Genomic DNA, 19279 nt, shown 5'->3' on the forward strand with positions numbered 1-19279 from the left:
GAGGCAGGCCTGGGGGCCCATGGCTGTTGGGTGAAGGCAGTCCAGGGGGCCCGTGGCACCGCCCCTCCCAGGTCCAGGCAGTCCCGGGGGCCCATGGCCACCGGGTGAAGGCGGGCCCGGTGGCTCGCGGCAAAAAAAAAAGTGCGCCCTATAGTCCGGTGCACCTTATCTGATCTACAAAGTTGCAAATTTTGCCGACTCCCAGGGGGTGCGCCTTATAGTCCAGTGTGCCTTATGGTCATGAAATTACTGTACCCTGATTATCTGAAGACAGAGCTCTTTCCTTAATGCTAATGCACGCTCTGGCAGGTATCCTGCTCTCTGCTGGTGCTGGACAGGACCAGGAGCTTGTAATGCAGCACTAATCCATTCCCCCATCAGCCTGCAATTATTTCTCATTTCCAGTTGTCATGCCCTGACTGATGTTCTCTCACGACACCTGTGGGTTCCAGAAAGGAAAATCTAGATGTTTTGAAAGGAAAGAATACTGGGGAAAAATCTGTACTACAGAGCATGCCTCTGGGCACCATCTATTCCTGAAGGCCAGTTCTCCTCAGCCAGTTCCCACTCCACCCAAAAAGGGACACTTGTCAGCACCTGCAGTGGGATGTGCCACTCGATAGCAGCCTCTGCCAAACCTTCTTGAACTGATCAACAGTCACAATTTGTCTGCAAAACTCTGGATCTCAGAGACCGCCTGAGAGTGAACAAGAACACAGTGGGGAGGTTCCAGCAAAAGATCAGCAAAGAATCTCAAGCTGTGCTGAAATTCTCTCAGGATGTCATCTGCCACAGCTCCTGCCCAAAAACTACACTTCACAGCCACTGCTCTGCATGTGCCTTTCCTCCCCTGTTGGGGAAGTAGCTGGAAGTGAGACTAAGATCAAGTTTTACTCCTTCTAATACAAACTGAATCATAAAATGGCCAGGGTTGGAATGGACCTTAAAGCTCATCATGTTCACTCGCTGCCCTGGCAGAGACACCTTCCACTTGCCCAGGTTGCTCCAAGACCCATTCAATCTGGCCTTGGACACTTCCAGGGATAGGGCATCAACAGCTTCTCTGGGCAATCTGTGCCAGGGCCTCACCACCCTCACAACCAAGAATTCCTCATATCCCATATCCATATCCCATATCCTCATATCCCATCTAACCCTGCCCTCTGGGAGTGAGAAGACATTCCCCCTTGTCCTATCCCTCCATGCCCTTGTCCAAAGTTCCTCTGCAGCTCTCTGGGAGCCCCTTTAAGGCACTGGAAGGCCTCTGAAAAATCTGCTTGTAGAGACCAGTTCCTCAAATACCTCTGGAAATCCTGGATATATACACACACCATTTATACCATGGCTCTATCCAGGGGCATCTACACACACCAACTGTAAAAACAGCTCTGCAATGAAACAGTTCCTACATGGGAGAGCTCACAAGCTCCAGTGAATCTCAGGTGACAGAGGTGTGAACAAAAGGACTGAAGGTGACTGCTGAGCAAGTGACAAGTGCACGTGGCAGCTACAAAATGAGGCACTTGCATATTAAAAGGAAAAAGGAACCATAAATCTGGTTGCGTGGATGGAGCCCATGCCTGTGTTGAGTACAGGGGTGGAGGAACCAGTCTGCTGATTCCTGCTCACCTAAATGAAAACCAACATACCAGAATATTTAAAGACAGAGCTGGCTCTTGACTTTGTGAATTCCTATGTACTTGAGACTGCTGAGAAAATATACAAAGCATGTTTACAGAAAAATTATATTCCAGAAGTACTATTGACAGGATGAAAGCTGAGCATTAACTTCAGCCAGTCTCTGTGGGAGGATGGTTTGTAAGGATAGTGCTGAAGGCAATTTTTACTCAATGAATTACAGCTATACTTATTACTGGGGAGTTGAAACAGCCTTGCCTGTCCAATGAGAAGGGGTGTTATAAAAGAGTGGGTTAGCCGGTTATCAGGGCTTAGAGTCTGCTGGCTATGCTGTGAGGAGGAAGGGCCACGTGGTTGTGGGACAGACAAGGTAAGATGCTGTGTGAGGAGCAGATAGGGTTAGGTGGCTTTGTAAGGGACAGGATGGAGTTTGCCAGTCATGCAGAAAGAAGGAAACTTGCAGAGAGAAGAAGGCAAGGAGTCAGTGTTGTGTAGAGCCGCCTGTGGGAAAAGGAGTCAGTACTGTGTGGAGCTGCCTGTGAGAAGTCCACAGATTAGAAGGCATGAGAAGTTTTTAAGATAATAAAGGACTGATGATGCTGTCAGTCATGTCTGTCAACAGTGACAAGTCTCACCTGTTTTCTTTTTCTTCTATATCACTTGTACTGCTCAGTCTTCTGGGGACTATGGTGGCAAGATAACTCTTGTCCTGGTGAAGCAAAAGAGTAACTTCAGCTACACATCTCTTATTCTTCCAGCATGTTCAGTGGGAAATAAATTCCTGGGCAACACATACCACAGCATAGAAATATCAGTTCTGAAAGGGATTTCCTGATGACCATGGTAGTGAATAAAAGCATGTTCTAACTTAGAGAATAACTTGTCAATTACAGAATCAGAGAATGGTTTGGGTTGGAAGAGATCTTTACTCCACTAGACCAGAGATCTATCCAAGGTGGCCTTGGACATTTCCAGGGCTGAGGCATCTACCCATGGGCAGAAAAGTTACTAAATACATGGGATGTGATTTACAAATGCAGCTGGTGGATAGAAGAGGAATCCATATAAACAATGGGGAAGGACAATTTCCACTGCAGGTACATGCTGTTGTCTGGATTGGACATTTTCTGGTAAAGAACAGACTGTGCCAGACTGGCAGTTCCTGTTCAGTGGCAGCCTGATCCAAACTGAACAGGAATTAGGCATCAAACTCTCGTTCTGGAGAAACAACTGAAAGGAGGGAAATACTTTTCAAAAGAAACCAAGAGTGAGAGAGACCCATGTTTGTTGTGGATACAAACCCCTGCAATACCTCAAAGAAAAAAGAATTTATACCTGTGGGGTCAAGTGAATACACTAAAACATCTTTGCTGAAAGCCAAACCTTTTCCTTGTTGTCCAACAGCGCAGATATCCGAGGGCTGGATGAGGAGCGATAGATGGAAGTTTTCTCCTTCTGTGCCTCACAAGTGGCAGCGACTTCACTCAACGTGTTGTGGCTGCCAGTCTTCCTCAGGCCCAGCCGCCACGATGAAGGTGACTCGTCCTTCTGCTCCTCTGACTTGCTGAGCCAACTGAACTGTGGAGGAGAAACAGGGACATTTGGAAAAAGGAAGAGCCCTGCAAGGCACACTCTAAGTTCAGAAAGTGTTTCAAAAAGTCCCAGTTTTTGCTGGGCTAGACTTGTAAGATAGAATGACTTATTTCCTACTTTACTTTAATTACAGGACAGAGCTCAAGGTGAACTCACAGGGATGCAAACTGCTGTAGTGCCCCATCCCCAAGGACAGAGGTTGAAAGACATCTTCTGTCACTATGCAGGTCTTTGCCTACACAATGCCCTCCTCCAGCTTTGAGGAAAGAATATAAGGAACAATGAAGTTTTTATTATCACTCATTAGGAAGGGGGAATTATACAGTAAAAGCAGAAAACCAAAAACAAGTACTCAGGTCTTACAGAACTATCTGTAAATAAACCCCTCACACCAGTGGAGTCAGGAGAAGCCATTGACATCACCAGGGAGCTGTAGCAAACAATGCTGTAAAGGAAGAGACTGAGGAAACCTGGATTGTTTAGCATGGAAAAGAGAAGGCAAAGACAGGATTTAGTTGCTCTGCTACTTGTGGATAGGTCTACAGAGGACATGGAACCAGACTTCTCTACAGTCTGCAGTGAAAGGAGAACAGGCAATTTTCCACTTGGGAAATCTCAGCTGACATGGAGATGTAACTCCTGGAAGGAGCAAAGCTGCACTGGGACAGGGAGTAGAGCATCTCCATCCTCAGAGACCTTTTAATACTCAGCTGAGCTCAGGCAGGACAAAGCGACATGACATGAGCTTAATCCTGCTTTGAGCAGGATGTTGGACTTCAGCCTCACAGAGGCCCTTTCCATGGGCAGGTAACTGTGCCTAATTTACCACAGAATGGGCCTTTGTGCTTTTTGTTACATGAGGCACTCTGACGTGCATATATTAGTCCTTAAATGTACAATTGCTTAAAGGTACACATGCTTAAATGTATGACTTCAGCTACAGTTATCAAGTCTTTCAAAAGGCTGCCCACTGCCATTCAAGAATGGAGCCTGAGCATCACAAGAGACTTGTACAGGGCTAAGCACCAAGTTATACAGGAAATAAAGCAAACAAATTATTAGGAGTTACTGGAAAAGTACAGAATACAAAACACACAACCACTGAGGCTCTGTATTACTGCACCTTTGGTACTACACAGAGCTCAGCTCCAGGGCTCAGTAGGAGTTGACAAGAAGGGAAGAGTTCAGGGAAAGAATGAGTAGAGCAAGAGAGGTTTTGCACGAGGAGATATTCAGTCTATCAGTAGTCTCCAGGCTGAGATACGGCCAGGGTACATGAAACCCACAGTGGCACACAGAAGTGTGAGTAAGGAAGAATTATTCCTTGGTCCTTCCCATAAAGGAACAAGGTACAGCTAATAAATGCAGTGTGTGGTAGGTTAATGGGACAGGGAGCTTTGTAGAGTTTTTAACTAAGCTGAAGGACTCTTTTTACCACTGGACATTAGAGGATCCCAATCAAAAAGTGACTGCATAGAGGAAAAGTCCAACAGGAGATACTGAAGACAAAAAATACACCAGGTTCTGCAAGTCCCTGAAATGCCAGTTGCTGGAATGTGGGAGGGAATTCCTGTAGGATTGTGTTATCTAGGAGTTTCTGATAGTCACTGTTGGGCAGGACACTGGGCAGACAAGGCTTTTGACCAAAGCTGATCTAAGCATTATTACACCATATTCCATCTGACACAAACCATCTGACACTATTTGGAATAAATGGAACTACTGGGGAGCTCTGCCCTCAGACTCACTGTCTGAAGACTGCCAAGCTAAAATTATCCCTGCAGTATTTGAGCAATGTTTTCAGCTCATGTCATTTCAATGCAGATGTGAAGAGTTAATCTGTACTCCACCATTTCCAGCACTGCCAGTCTACTCAGCTACACAGCTCTAACATTTTCATGTAGTTTTGATGCTTTCCTCAGAGAATGCTCAAACCACAGCAAAAGCGGCCATCAGTAAATTCTGAACAACACAGGAACAGCACATACTAATAACTCCCCTAACAGAGGGCAACACAGCCTAAAGCCCAATCTGTCAAAGACAATTACAGAAAAATCAAACAGGTGAGACAAGGTAAAGAAGCTGATCTTAAGTAACTGGGGACAAATAAATAACTTCTCTGCTAACAGGCCACTTTCTACACCTTATTCTGTGTTAAACAGCTCAAAGGAGTGAGACTAAACTCTGCAGCTGGGGAAAGGTACACTGAAGTGCTCACACTTCCCAGCATCCTTCTACCTCTAACAGTTTCCCTGATAAGCCAGCCTGAGCTGAGCAATGCCCAGAGGAGCTCTGATCTCAAGACCATTTGTTCTTGGTTACACTCAGTTACATGTGAAAAATAAAAAATTGTGACTAAGCAAGAAACATTTCCCTCTGACAAGCACTGAGTGCTTCAGCCCAGGCCAGGTGTCTGTGCTGTTTTCTCCACAGGTTGGTGCAAAAAGAAAGCAGCAGCACATGACAGGAGTCCTGCACAGAGCAGAGCCTCCTGGTGCCATCTAGCTGAGTGATCTGAAAGCTGGATGATTCACATAAGATTTTAGTGACGAATTCACCTTTCCACATAGCCCAGCTGGCCAGCCACATGCAAACTACCCTCTGCTTGCTGGGCAGTAACATCAAACCACTGACTCCACTGGCTTTGGCAAGTCAGAGGCACTTTGGATGATGGTGCCGAGCTCATCACTGGCACACGGGCAGGATCAGCTCTTGTGACAGATCTGCTAAGAAGGCACTGGCACCAGCCCCCTCAGAACTGACAGCACCCCAAGTATGTGCTGTAGGCTGGGTTTCTTCACCATAATTTGCTTTGGAGGATCAGAGATTCAAGGAGAACTGTACTGTCCCTACACTGCTGTTAGCACACATCTTTATCAGAATTTCGTACTAGCAGGCTTTCCTAAATTCAAGTCTTAAAAGTCCTCTGAAGACTGGATTCAGAGTATCCATCTCCCAGTAACACCTTCTGCTTCTGAGCACTGCTGAAGTCCCCATTGATTCCAAATTCACTTACTCTTCTGGCAGATGCAGTGAAGGAGTTGGGCTCAGGTGGTGGCATTTGCTCAGTGATGCTGGGCCTGGATTCACGGCTGGAGTGGTTGGCAAAGGGTTCTTCCTTTCTCTCTACAATTTTAAACAAGAAGAGAAACCAAATGTTTCAGTATTGCACTTCCAAGGCCCTTCTTTACACAGAGTGTGGTCTGCACTCCAGTACAATGCTGTGAGACCTCAGTGTCCTTGGATCACAGAGGTGTCAGTGCCTTCTGCACTGTCACGTCAGGGCTTTCTGCAAGGAGCTTCCTGCTTCCTAAAGAATGGGATGGATACATTTGCCAGCCAAAGCTTTTGCACTTGATCCTCACAGACAAGCAAAATCTTTGCAGAAAGCACCATAGAAGACACACAGCTATTTTGTTTTCCACCATTTTGTTTCCTGTCTGGGAATTCTTCTCTAGTAAATCTTGGGATGAAAACGGGTACATGCTGTTCCTGTTGTAGCACAAGTGTAGTACAGCCCACAGCTCTGAGCACCCAGTGCTGGGTTTTACTGCACGGTTGTCTGTACTTGCTTGTGCTGCTGGGCAGAATTTCTGGTCTTCTGCAGAAAAATCCGTTTTTTTACAGGAAGCCAGGACTGCTGCCCAAAAGCCCTTATTTGGGCTCCAAGCAAGCTAAGCAACCCTTGTCCAAGCTCACAGCTGGCTCCCTGCTTGTTAGATAAGTGCAGCTGTCCAGTATCACATTTATTTTTTGCATCTATGCACATGCTTGACAGAAGAACATCCACCGGACATAAGCAGGGGGAGAAAAAGCAGAAAGTGTGACTCAGGCAATAGGTTCACTTGACAGGAGAGCACAGGGTGGAGACAGATTATTCACCATAAACCCAGGCACATGGAACCTGCCTGAGAAATTACGTACCTACACCCACCAATCATAGCTTTCCTTATAGCTATGAGTGCTCACACAGTCATGGCTTGGAAAAAATAAAGTAATTTCAAGCATAAGCACCCAAACAGTCCCAGCAAAAAACGTATGTGCAGGGAATAAAAATCTGCTGTTACACATGTGGAGTCATTTGAGATGGAGCATCTGGGAGGATGGCATCTTGGAGGTGTGAAGATCAATCTTTCTGTAACAAATATTCTCAGTACTAAATAAGGATTCAAAGGACACAGAAAACAGAAAAGAGAAAGCCAAGAGAACTATTTTAAAATAACAGGAAGTTAGCAGGACTGACAGAGCCTGAACTAAAGAGACAAAGACAGAATTGTGGAATCTCCTGAGTTGAAAGGGTCACACAGGAATCATCCAGTCCAACCCCTGGCCCTGCACATTCACCCCAACAATCTCATGCTGTGCCTGGTAGCAGTGTCCAAACTCCCCTGGAGCTCTGGCAGCCTCAGGGCTGTGCCCATTCCCTGGGGAGCCTGGGCATTGCCCCAGCACCCTCTGGGGGAAGAACCTTTCCCTGATATCCAGACTAAATCTCCCCTGGCACAGCTCCAGTTGTTGCTTTGGTCTGTGTGAGGATGGATTCTCAGCCACTTTTCCTTCTCTGTGAAGCGGCAGATTTCAGCTCTGCAGCTGAACCCTCGGCTGCACTTTAACCCTGGGGAAGGGGCAATAGATCCCCCATTCCTCCTTGCAGGCCCAGCCGGCCACACTTGGCATCCAAGTCCATGGAAATGCCCATGAACAGGGAAAGATGTGCTGCCACTCGCTGACAGCTGCTCACTCTTGTGACTGAGGCCTGTAAACACAGGGCACTGCAGGAAGGGAAGGCGGCAGCAGCTCTCCAGGATGGGCTGGATGGGCACTGGGAGCCTGTTCTGGAAGTTTACTGCACACAGGTCAGCTTTTAAGGTCAAGCCTAATTAGAAGGGCATAGGCTAAAGTGGTAATGACAGGTTGGGAAGCACTAACTGTGAGCAATGTGACTGGGAGCAGTTGACTGCAGAAGAGGGACAGGTGGAGGGACTCTGAGCTGGCAGCGTTGGCTTTGGGCAGGATCCCACATTTTATTTTATCAAAATTTCAGACAAGAAAAACTGGAGAGCATTAGTTCAATCTCCTCAAAACAGATTTGGTAAGAGTAAAAATTTAGGTTTCTAATTCCTTTTCATAAGGGTTTTTTTTTGGTTGGTTGGTTTTTAAACAAAACAATACTAAAAGCTTCCATGGCCTGTTTTAATTCCCTGCTTTAGCTCCCAGGACAGATAATCACCACAGAATTTTATACTGACCTTTCTCTTGTTTACAAGGGGTCAATGCCAAAGTAATTGTCTTCAAAATGAATAAAGTGACATTAACGCCCTTAGCTTCCTTTATCTGAAGAACACAAATTTCTTATGAATTATAAGAAACATACTACTCTGAAGTCTTCCAACAATTTCTTCCTCCCACAGTCTCTGCAAATTTGACAAATTAATCGCTACCTGAGACTCTTCAAAACACACCTCAAAATAAATTTGTGTGTTACACTGCCAGCTTCTACATGTCCTGCTTTATGTTCAGCTACCAAAGGGGTTTGAATTTTTAGGTTTAAAAAGATCACTCAGAATTTTTCTTTTCATCTGGACTTTGAACTCTTTAGAACAATGGTCATAATCTATGTGTCCAACACTGCTCAGAATGATAAAGGTATGGGAATATTACAGAAAATGAAGAGGAATAAGGGAATAATATTCATGTTTTCATATCCATGCCTCCTGTACAATCCAAGCATATAAAATGTTGACCAGATAAACACAGAACCACAGAATTCCAGATTGGTTTGAACTGCAAGGAACATTAAAGCCCATCTCATTCCACCCCCTTCCCTGGGCAGGGACACCTTCCACTTGCTCAAGCTCTTCCAAACCCCTTCCAAACTGGCCATGGGCACTTCCAGGGATGGGATGTCCACAGCTTCTCTGGGCACCCTGGGCCAGGGCCTTACCTCCCTCACAGGGAGGAATTTTTTCCTAATATCCTATGTAAACCTAGTCTCTGCCAGTTTGAAACCATTCCCTTTTGTCTTGTCACTCCAGGCCCTTGTAAACAGTCTCTCTTCATCTTTCTTGCAGGCTCCCTTCAAGTCCTGGAAGGTCACAATGAGGTCACCCCAAAGCTTCTCCAGGCTGAGCAATCCCAATTCTCCCAGCCTTTCCTCCCACCAGAGCTGCTCCACCCCTCTCATCATCCTGGTGCCTCCTCTGGGCTCACTCCAGCAGCTCCACGTCCTTCCTGTGCTGGAAGCCCAGGGCTGGAGGCAGCTCTGCAGGTGGGGTCTCACCTGAGTGGGGCACAGGGGCAGAATCCCCCCCTGCCCTGCTGCCCTCGCTGGGGGGATCAGCACAGGAATACTATTGTCTGTCTCTGAACTCAGTAATACTGTGACATTTATTCTTTTCATTACCAAAATGAAATTCCTACTTCTCTTTGGAGTCTTCCTATAATGTGGTTGTTACCTTACAGAATCTTGATTTAAAAACAATACCAAATATGACTCCCCCACTCACATATGCAGCAAGTGACAAGTGTAGCTGTGTCTCCATCCAGCTGGGGAAGTCCACACTAATTTTACCAGAGATTTCAGAAGTTTACAAGGTGGGGTTTCAATTCTGATGGAAATTTCTCAAAGGGCTCAATAATCTTTGCAAGAAAGGAGAGTACAGTAACAAAGTCTGAAGCTGAATCATTACCTGAATGCTTGTTGTCCCCCATTTCTATTAGTTTCAGTGGTTTGACTCCTATAATGTGCTTTGCTCAGTGAATTAATGCAAGAAAATACCTGTTCTGGCTTTACATGAAGTTTAATGCTGAGTGCTGCAGACCTTTTCTTGCTGAAGGATCTTAGGCTGTTCCTAACTCAGTTAAACCCCACACACCTCCAGGTCTTATAGGTGTGCAAACATTTGAGTTGTTTGGTCAAACTACCACATTTACAAGGATTACAAGCACTGGCACCCAGCTGGATAGATATAATTTACATTTATATAAATATGTATATAATCAGGGTAAACCCCTGATTTATGGAAAAAAATCTGTGACCTGTACTGTTTCTTTTTATTACTGACATGTCCACTAGACTTGCTTGATTTAAAAGCCCCAAGATCATTTCCCTGTGTTACTGCCATGCCCACCCAGCTGGTGCAGCAGAAACTCTGCAGAGCCCAGCCAGGATTTTCCACCCCTCTCACTCTGCCCTAACAGCATTAGCTGATATAATCCTAACACAGATGACAATTTCACCTGCATAGAAGCACAACAAAACTTGAAACTACACTTCTCCTCAGGATCTATTTCTTAGTATATTGGATATAGACCAAGTAAGTTGATGTTAAAAGTAGTTTACCCATTAAACACATCATAGTCCAAGATCCATCTGTGTTTGCAGAATATTAAGTACAGTAATTTCACGACCATAAGGCACACCGGACTATAAGGCGCACTGCGCGCAACAAAGTAACGAATTAGTAACGAAAACCCACGATTGTGGAGTTTACTGGCAGGGGCTCAATTTGGAAACATTTTTCACAGATCGGCTTTCCAAGGCAGCCACAGGCGCTCTCCCCGTGCAGTGGGCCCTGGCACTCCCGCCCGCCCCCGGTGCCGGCTGGCGCGGCTCGGCGCAGCCGCGGGGCCGCCTCCCCCTTGCGGCTCCGTTCTGCCGTGGTGCTGTTCCCCCTCGCGGTTCCGCGGAGCCGCCGTGCCGTTCCCTCGCTCGGCTCAGCACTCCTGCCATGCTGCCTGTCCCTCACTGGGCTCGGCGCTGCCGCCATGCCGCCCGTCCCTCGCTCGGATCGGCGCTCCTGCCATGCCGTTCCGCCTCGCGGCTCCATTGTGGCACCATGCTGTTCCCCCTCCGGCTCCGCAGAGCAGCCCTGCCGCCCACCCCTCACTCGGCTCAGCGGCGCCACTGCCCTGCCTCCCGTCCCTCACTCGGTTCGGCAGCCCAGCCACCCTGCCGCCCGTCCCTCGCTCGGCTCGGCGCGCCGTGGCCCTGCCTACCCCTATCAGGTGTGGCCCCGCTGCCCCCAGCACTGCGGCCCCGCTGGCCCCTATCGGGCTGTGGCCCCACCAGCCCCTATTGGGCTGTGGCCCCTCGGCTCAGGCCGCCGCACACAACAAAGTAACGAAATAGTAACACCTCCCTGCCCGCGCTGCTCCCGGTGCCCGGGGCCACCCGGGGCTGCCCCCTGCCTTCCTGCCCACACTGCTCCCGGTGCCTGGGGCCACCCAGGGCTGCCCCCTGCCTTCCTGCCCATGCTGCTCCCTGTGCCTGGGGCCGCCTGGGGCTGCCCCCTGCCTTCCTGCCCGCGCTGCTCCCTGTGCCTAGGGCCGCCCGGGGCTGCCCCCTGCCTTCCAGCCTGCGCTGCTCCCTGTGCCTGGGGCTGCCCGCGGTTGCCCCCCCATCGCTACTTGGCGCTCCCACGGTGCCGCCCCCCCCTCGCGGCTCTCACTTCCGGGGTGGCAAATGTCGCAACTTTGTAGATCACATAAGGCGCACCAGACTATAAGGTGCACTTCCGGGTTTGGGGAAAAATTTTAATCAAAAGGTTGTGCCTTATAGTCGTGAAATTACTGTACATAAAAGTCTTGGTTTACTGTAAAATTAAGTATCTGTATTTAAACTTTCTGTGCTGCATATACACACTTTTAAAGCTAATTAAGGAAGCCACAGAAATTATGGAAAAGGAATGGGAGTAAGATGCGAGCAATATAATACAATGTAAATGCTGCTGTGACTCTGTGTACTTAATCCTTATTTTCCACTATTTTTGTAATCATTACTCATCACAGTCTGGAAAATAGAAGTTTCCTCACCTCTATAATCACCCAGAAGAGCTTCAGCCCTTCATTTCAGACTGACCTGAACACAACAGGCTATTGCCTTCCCACATCTCCATCTGCTTCCCTATCACCCTGCAGTACCTGAAGAATTCTTCCTGAGCTGCCCAACAAGAAAAAACCCTGTTTAAGAACAAGCTATGGACAATGTGTTATCTTCACAATACATGTGAGCTTGAAGTAGGATCTGAATGATTCTTTAAAAATAATTATGCTGACCTGGGAGTCAGCCTTTGAATCAGCATTTTTAGCACTGTAGCTCCAGATTTCTCCAAATTCTGTATACATACACTGGAAGTAAAACCTTCAGCATGTCTTAAACAACTATGTAATTAGTAACAATAACAATAACAACATTAATAATGATAATAGCTAGGCTAGTTATGAAATCCAAGGCTGTATGAAGTCTTACCTGACTCCTTTTCAGCATCCGATTCTGAAACTTCATCTTCAGCTTCTTCCTCTTCAGAACTAGAACTGCTTGAGTCCTTGTTCTCTTCCTCAGTTTCCATGGACTTCAACGTGTCTTCCTCATAAAGGATCTTCTCTTTGCTGCAAAATAGGAAATTTTTAGGACTAGGCAAGAAAGTTATCTGTATAGTACTTCTCAGGAGCACACAGACATGATTTACTATATACAGAACAAGTAAAATACATCTACACACTGAACACTCCAGCACTTCCATCATGGCAAATTTGTCACAGATTCCACTGCCAGTCTCACATTTACTAATTATGCAAGCATTTTTCCATCCACAAAAAAGTGATCTCTCCTTTTCTAGTGCCATACGATGCAGCAGTTGGGTGTAGGGCTCTGTGCAACAAAAAGGTGCAGTTCTCAACCCAAAGATCTGATTGATCCTCAGCCAGAGTAGGAGCTAGAGCACCAAACACCAGCCCAAGCCCTTGTTCCACAACTCACTGGGTATGTTAATAAACAACTAAAACTGTGTTTGAGAGAGCTCAGATTTAAAAAAAAAAAGCATGAAATAAACAACAGTGAATTGGTTTTGACCCAGCTGGCTGTGAAAGATGAAACTGCTATTCCATTACTTTCTGAGCAGTTTATTTTCAACTAAGAGGGAGAGACTTACTTGGTGAAGAGTCTGTTTTGAGGCTTCCCATTCATGTCAGCTTCAATCAGTTTATTCCTTGTCTCCTTCTCACTTCTCAGCTGTTAAAAAGTCCAGGAAGACAGGAGAGAGAGAATGAGGACAGACATTAACCAGTCCCATCAGCATAACCCAGTCAGCACCACAGCACAAAGTGAGCCCAGACTCGTGAGACCAAACCACTGCACACTGTGTAAGAAGCCACTTGAACAGCAGCACATCTGCAATGGCACTGTGAGACTTGGACTGGAGCTCCACCAGGGCACAGCACCCAGCACATCCTTGGAATGCAGCTGCCACTTAATAAATCCTTCAAAGGCACCTGCGGCTGCCCCTGCCGAGACCAGGGACGAACCTTGACTGCTGCCCAGAGAAGCTGTGGGACCCCCATCCCTGGAAGTGTCCAAAGCCAGGCTGGATGGGGCTTGGAGCAGGGCAAGGGGTGGGATTGGATGAGCTTTAAGGTTGCTTCCAACCCAAACCATTCTGGGATTCTGCTGGAGGTTTGTCCACATTGTGTGTGTGCCCATCAAATCAGGCTAGATTCAGCTAAAAATTTGCTCTGTCTTTGTGGCTATTATTTACTTGCTGTCAGAGAAGAACATTCAAGTCTGCCTTGTACAGGCAACCAGGGAATGCCTGTGAGGATGGGTCACTTCTTAAATCTCTCAAATGCACAAAGTCATTGAATGGGAATACCTGGGATTACAGAGAAATTGAAAGATTTTGTCTAGAGAGCAGCAATATTAATTTTACCACCATCAGTGGACAAAACAGTACCCAAAAATTGTTTTAGTACCTTCCAAAAGCATAGAAACAGTTGAGGCAGAAGTAGGGATCGCAGTTAGGGGCTCAGTTTAAGGCTGACTCTGTTGTGTCATGGCTCACCAGGATATTCTTTTTCTTTTGACAGCAGTTGACACCAAGCAAAGGAAGTAAAAGCACTGTAAATTCTGAATCATAGAATCCCAAAACTATTTGGATTGGAAGGGAACTTAAAGTTCAGCTTGTCCCAGCTCCTGCCATGGGCAGAGACACCTTCCACTATCCCAGGTTGCTCCAAGCCCTGTCCAGCCTGACCTTGGACACTTGCAGGCATGGGGCATCCACAGCTTCTCTGGGCACCCTGTGAAGTGGGAAAAGCTGTATGCATTCCAGTGAAGAGCAAAAATCTGGGGTACAACATTGTTAAACTGACCAAACTGCTGGAGCACAGCAAAGGAAAGTGTAGGAAACAGCCTGCTCCATTCACAGATAATTCAGTAACTCGGAAAAAAATCCAAAACCAAACCAAATTAATTGCTTCCAGCAAACAAGAATCCTCCCTGCTTTCCAATAATGGCAGCAAATCTTTTAGCAAGGGTGGCACAGAGTTCTGCTTTAGACTGAAAAAAAATCTGATTTGAAAGCCATTTTTGAAGAGAAATAATGTCATGGAACTGCCTGTTTTATCCTTAACAAATGTAAGTATTCTATTTTTAAGTGATAAAAACGGCACATGATAAACACATGATAAATTGGCTTTTCCACTAAAAAATCATGTCCACTAAAAGAAAGAAGTGTGATACAATCTGGAATCTTCTGCCCAGATCTACACTGACTGAATAAATGGAGAAGGCCTTTATATAGTGCTTCTATATAGAGAACCTCCTGCAAAGCAGCCCTAAAAATGGGTGAGCAGTCACCCAAAAATCATTCTTTTCCTTTTTCTTTTCTTTTAAGTTCAGTTATCTGCAAAATCCTGGGTAGTGAGAGAGAGGGGAATCCAAAATACAACCCTGATAGTATTTATCAACACCTCATTTAGGGAGAAGCTGACTAATTTTTAAGAAGTTCCTGTGAATACTAAGGCTGCTATTTGAGAACAGCAGCAGCTGTGCTGTGATCAGAGGTGGAGCTCTAACCACCCACATTGTCAGTTCCTGAAAATCCTTTCCTGGGGTTTAGCAGCAGTGCTCCCATTCTGTCTGTTTCTGAACCCAATGTTTTAAGTGATACTTAAAGATTTTTAATTCTTTTTGAAAGGTTAGCTTTTAGGAAGCACCCAAATGAGATAACTAAGTAGGCCAGATGAAATAGCAAAAAATGTAATCCAAAGCCAACTTTCTATCTTGACAACTGCCCTTATTTTGAACAAGATATATTTTGCTTTCCTTTTTTTTTATGTCAACTTTTGGCTTATAATCTCTTCCAATCCTTTCCACTGCACTATGAAATGGTAATTTAATATTGTTTTGAAACCACCCATTTTTTCAGAACAGAATTCCCTGAAGATTATAATTTCTTCTTCCTCAATCCAAAGCCTTCCTATTGTAAGAAAGGCAGACATGGTAACAGATTTCTTTCTCAACACTGACAGGGTATTTCCCCGGATGCAAACACAAGGTTGACTTGGGTAATCACTCATTAGGAATAGAGTAGTTTGATGTTAGTGATGCTTTGGGTTTTAGCTTTTCCATTTTCCAGAATCTCTGCTGCTTAGTGTGTAACTCTGAAACTTCATATTAGGTGTTAGTAAGTTGTCTTCACAGGGGAGTTGGACAAAACAATTCCTTTCTAGCTAGAGAATCAAGGAAAGCTGGTACCCAAAAAGCAGAAACAACAGTGAGGGAAAGGGGACAAACCAGGGAGCTGAGATTTCACAGCCTGGAGCTGTGGTTGGATAATTGACCCCAATGTGTCGATGAACCAAAATTTATAGAAGTATAAAGACTCATGATCAGGATCCATCTTGGATTTGATTTGGGTGTAGCCCTGGCTGGGCTCTTGCACTGCCCAAGGTGGATCCTTTCAATAAATACCTATTTTATTCCTTTTGCTCTGTCTAGTCTCTGTTCCAGGTCAGCCTTTCCAGGCAACACTAGAGAGCCTGCCAGCCAACAAAGCAACTGCAGGACAGTAACAATTACAAAGATGAACACAAATTCCCTACCAGTTCCTATAATTCTGCATGCCATCACAGTACTGACCTCCATACTGCAATCATCCAGTTATCTAGATTTCTAGCTATTAAAAATATTGCTGCAATTAAATATTGCAAATGAGTAACTAAAGAAAATAGTTAGCCTCAGCTCCCTGCATCTGTTGGCACCATATGTCTTGGAGAACACCCGTGTGTGAAAAGTTAATTGGAGAGGTGGAAAACAATCTCCAGAAACTCACCACAGTCTGTTTCTTCTGCAGCATTTCTAAATGCTCCACAAGTCCCTCATCAGCAACATCAAAGGGTGTCTGGCCCTGGTGCAATGAGAGAACACAAGAGAATATCTGAAGTGGCACAGTGGTAATATTCCAAAAAGTTCTATTTAGCAGTGCATATGCTCCACATCCTCCCTCCCCAAATGGTGAGTGACACTCTGTTTCACTCCAGAGCAAGGAAACCCATGCGATAGTGATCATGGAATCACAGACTCATTTTGGCTGGAAAACACCTCTAAGATCATGTTTATATTCAGTGAACAACTTTTACCAGGGCAGTGCAGCTCCCTGGTTGCTGCTGCTCCAATCCAACAGCCAGGACTAAATGCTTGAGTTTCCAAGTTTCTAAAAAGGATACTCCTGTACTGAGAGTGAATGTGATCAACCTCTTCTTATGTTGGATATCAGGAAAGGCTCTTCCCCCAGAGGGTGCTGGGCTCTCCAGGAAATGGACACAGCCCCGAGACTGCCAGAGCTCCAGGAGCGTTAGGACACCACTCTCAGAGATGCACAGGGTGGGACTGTTGGAGTGACTGTTGGAGTAGGACTGGATAGTCCTTGTGGATATTCCTGATTCTGTGTTACTTTATCATTGTGTATTTAAACATTCTGAAAGGCTGCCGGCAATCCAGAAATTTTGGGATCCATTTCCACATCCATAGGCATTTATAAACTAAAACAAACCAGACTAAATACTCTAGGGCACAAACCAATAAATTGGTTACATTTTCACCATAACTAAAGCTCTAAATGCCATTTCATTAACAACCTGAAACCCGATGGTAACAGGTCAAAAAAATAAAAGGTAGCCTTGTCCATCTCACCCAACAAGGAGACAATGCTGGATTAGAAGGAGCAGGTAATGTAACAAATACAACTGTGGCTGTTTCTTTTCAAGTATGGCACGATATAAGACCCCATACACATCCCGAACACTTTGGAAAAGCACCTGATGGCATTTAAACAGAGAAGATTCCCCATATTTTGGGTGCCAAAGAGCTTACCAGGCTGAAAGGGTTCCTCATGGGGCATTTGTATTCCAGCAGTTTCCAGCACAGCTAGGTGCACTTGAACACACAGGGCCCTCTCTTATCTCATCCTCCTGCCTGCCATCCCCTGGTGCTCCTCCAAGCACATCCAACCTTCTCTCCTCCCTCAGAGGCTGCCATGGCACACCTGACCCCAGTCCAGTGAGAAGTAGCTCACAGACCAGTGTGTATATCCCAGCAGGGATAGGAACCTTAAGAGCAGCCCTAGACAAGCTCTTGAAAATCCAAGGGCTTTTCAAGGAAAAACCTGCAACTATTAGAAAGGAAATGTTTTTGCTCCTTTTCTTCCATCCTATTTTTCTTCACTCATGTCTCACAAATCTTCAATTTCCTTTTTTATTACCATTACATAGAACAGGGAGGATTTAAAGCTCCCAGTTTTTCATGTGTTCACTTGTTTTCAGTGCTTTATGCCTTAATATTAGTATTATTATTTTGCATCCAAGACGTTTCTTTGGTGCCATTTGATTTCTCAGAGTTACACTAACTCAGTATAGCACAGATCAGCCCCTATCCCTTCTTACAAGCTCAGTCTAAAAGTTTAGTCAGGTCACATTTCCCATAATAATTGAAATCTTTTCTGCCTTCTGCCAGTCAAGATTCTTCATTTACTGATGTATTTAAATTATCCAGTGCACAAGCAAGGAGAACTGCTATGACTTTGTCATGGAGTTGGATCATGATGTTGGATCTCTTATGAGATCCCACCTGGATCTCTGTGTCCAACTCTGGAGCTCCCATCTCAGGAAAGACAAGGCCCTGCTGTAAAGAATCTAGAGGAGTCCACTAAACTGACCACAGGGCAGGAGTCCCTCTGCTCTGAAGCCAGGCTGGGAGGGCTGGGCGTGTTCACCTGGAGAAGAGAAGGCTCCAGGGAGATCTCTGAGCCCCTTCCAGTGCCTAAAGGGATTCCAAGAGAGCTGGAGAGGAACTTTGGACAAGGGCATGGAGGGACAGGACAAGGAGGAATGCCTTCCCACTGCCAGAGGCAGGGTTAGCTGGGATATTGGGAAGGAATTCTTGGCTGTGAGGGTGGGGAGGCCCTGGTACAGGTTGCCCAGAGAAGCTGTGGCTGTCCCTGGAAGTGTCCAAGGCCAGGCTGCAGAGGGCTTGGAGCAGCCTGGGCTAGTGAAAGATGTCCCTGCCCATGGCAGGGAGTGGAATGAGATGAGCTTTAAGGTGCCTCTGAACCCAAACCAGTCTGGGGTTCTATGATTCCATGATCATGCAGCAGGCAACAGTTGATATTAATCTGGCTATAGAATACCCTGCATTAGATGTGTACTGACCAGCTTGTTCCTGATGTCCATGTCACACAGAGCTTCAGCCAGGATGGAACATGCTTCCTTCACTCCCCAGTGAGCAGCAGCATGGAGTGGAGTCCAGCCATCATTGTCCTGGACGTTCAAATTAAACCCAGCCTGGATCAGGAGCCTGAAGAAAGCAGCAGGATTGATCTCTGCCCATCAGGAAAGACTTCCTGACAGAGCAGTTTCCCCTGTTAGGCACCAAGTGGCAGCCTGGCTCCCTAACAGACAGGAGCTTCTGGACTTGTTTATTACCAAAGCAACATCCCACTGGATGTGCTCAAAACTGTAATGAAAGGTCAATGAATGAAAAGTTACTTTGATGCAAAGCCTACTGGAACATGTCAAACTGATAAGGTTCCCTTTCAGCACGCCCCGAATTGGGAGGACACCTTGACTTCTCATCTGGCACTGATGACCCAGTCTGAACTCCTGCTCCAGCAAAGGAGACAGTCTGGACTGACTTGGCATGGAGCACACAAACAGCATCCCTGCAACTGCCATCCTGTGCCACGGAGCCAAACACAGCACCTGCCAGGAGAGG

The 19279-nt window shown here is 46.1% G+C and overlaps 1 protein-coding gene across 4 annotated transcripts in view; it reads right to left on the minus strand.

The window, feature by feature from the left end:
• The window catches only part of PPP1R12B (protein phosphatase 1 regulatory subunit 12B), a 143741-nt gene that overhangs the window by 78780 nt on the left and 45682 nt on the right, over positions 1 to 19279 (minus strand). For all 4 annotated transcript variants that reach the window (XM_033080055.1, XM_033080057.1, XM_033080056.1 and 1 more), the window contains exons 5-11: positions 18718 to 18862; positions 16344 to 16418; positions 13164 to 13243; positions 12482 to 12621; positions 6248 to 6357; positions 3022 to 3216; positions 2274 to 2347 (exon numbers count right to left, since the gene is read on the minus strand). In XM_033080055.1, coding sequence (XP_032935946.1) covers positions 2274 to 2347; positions 3022 to 3216; positions 6248 to 6357; positions 12482 to 12621; positions 13164 to 13243; positions 16344 to 16418; positions 18718 to 18862 — 819 coding nt within the window. The remainder of the gene's footprint in view (positions 1 to 2273; positions 2348 to 3021; positions 3217 to 6247; positions 6358 to 12481; positions 12622 to 13163; positions 13244 to 16343; positions 16419 to 18717; positions 18863 to 19279) is intronic.

The sequence above is a fragment of the Catharus ustulatus genome, chromosome 25 (genome assembly GCF_009819885.2).
Source record: "Catharus ustulatus isolate bCatUst1 chromosome 25, bCatUst1.pri.v2, whole genome shotgun sequence".
Lineage (NCBI taxonomy): Eukaryota > Metazoa > Chordata > Aves > Passeriformes > Turdidae > Catharus > Catharus ustulatus.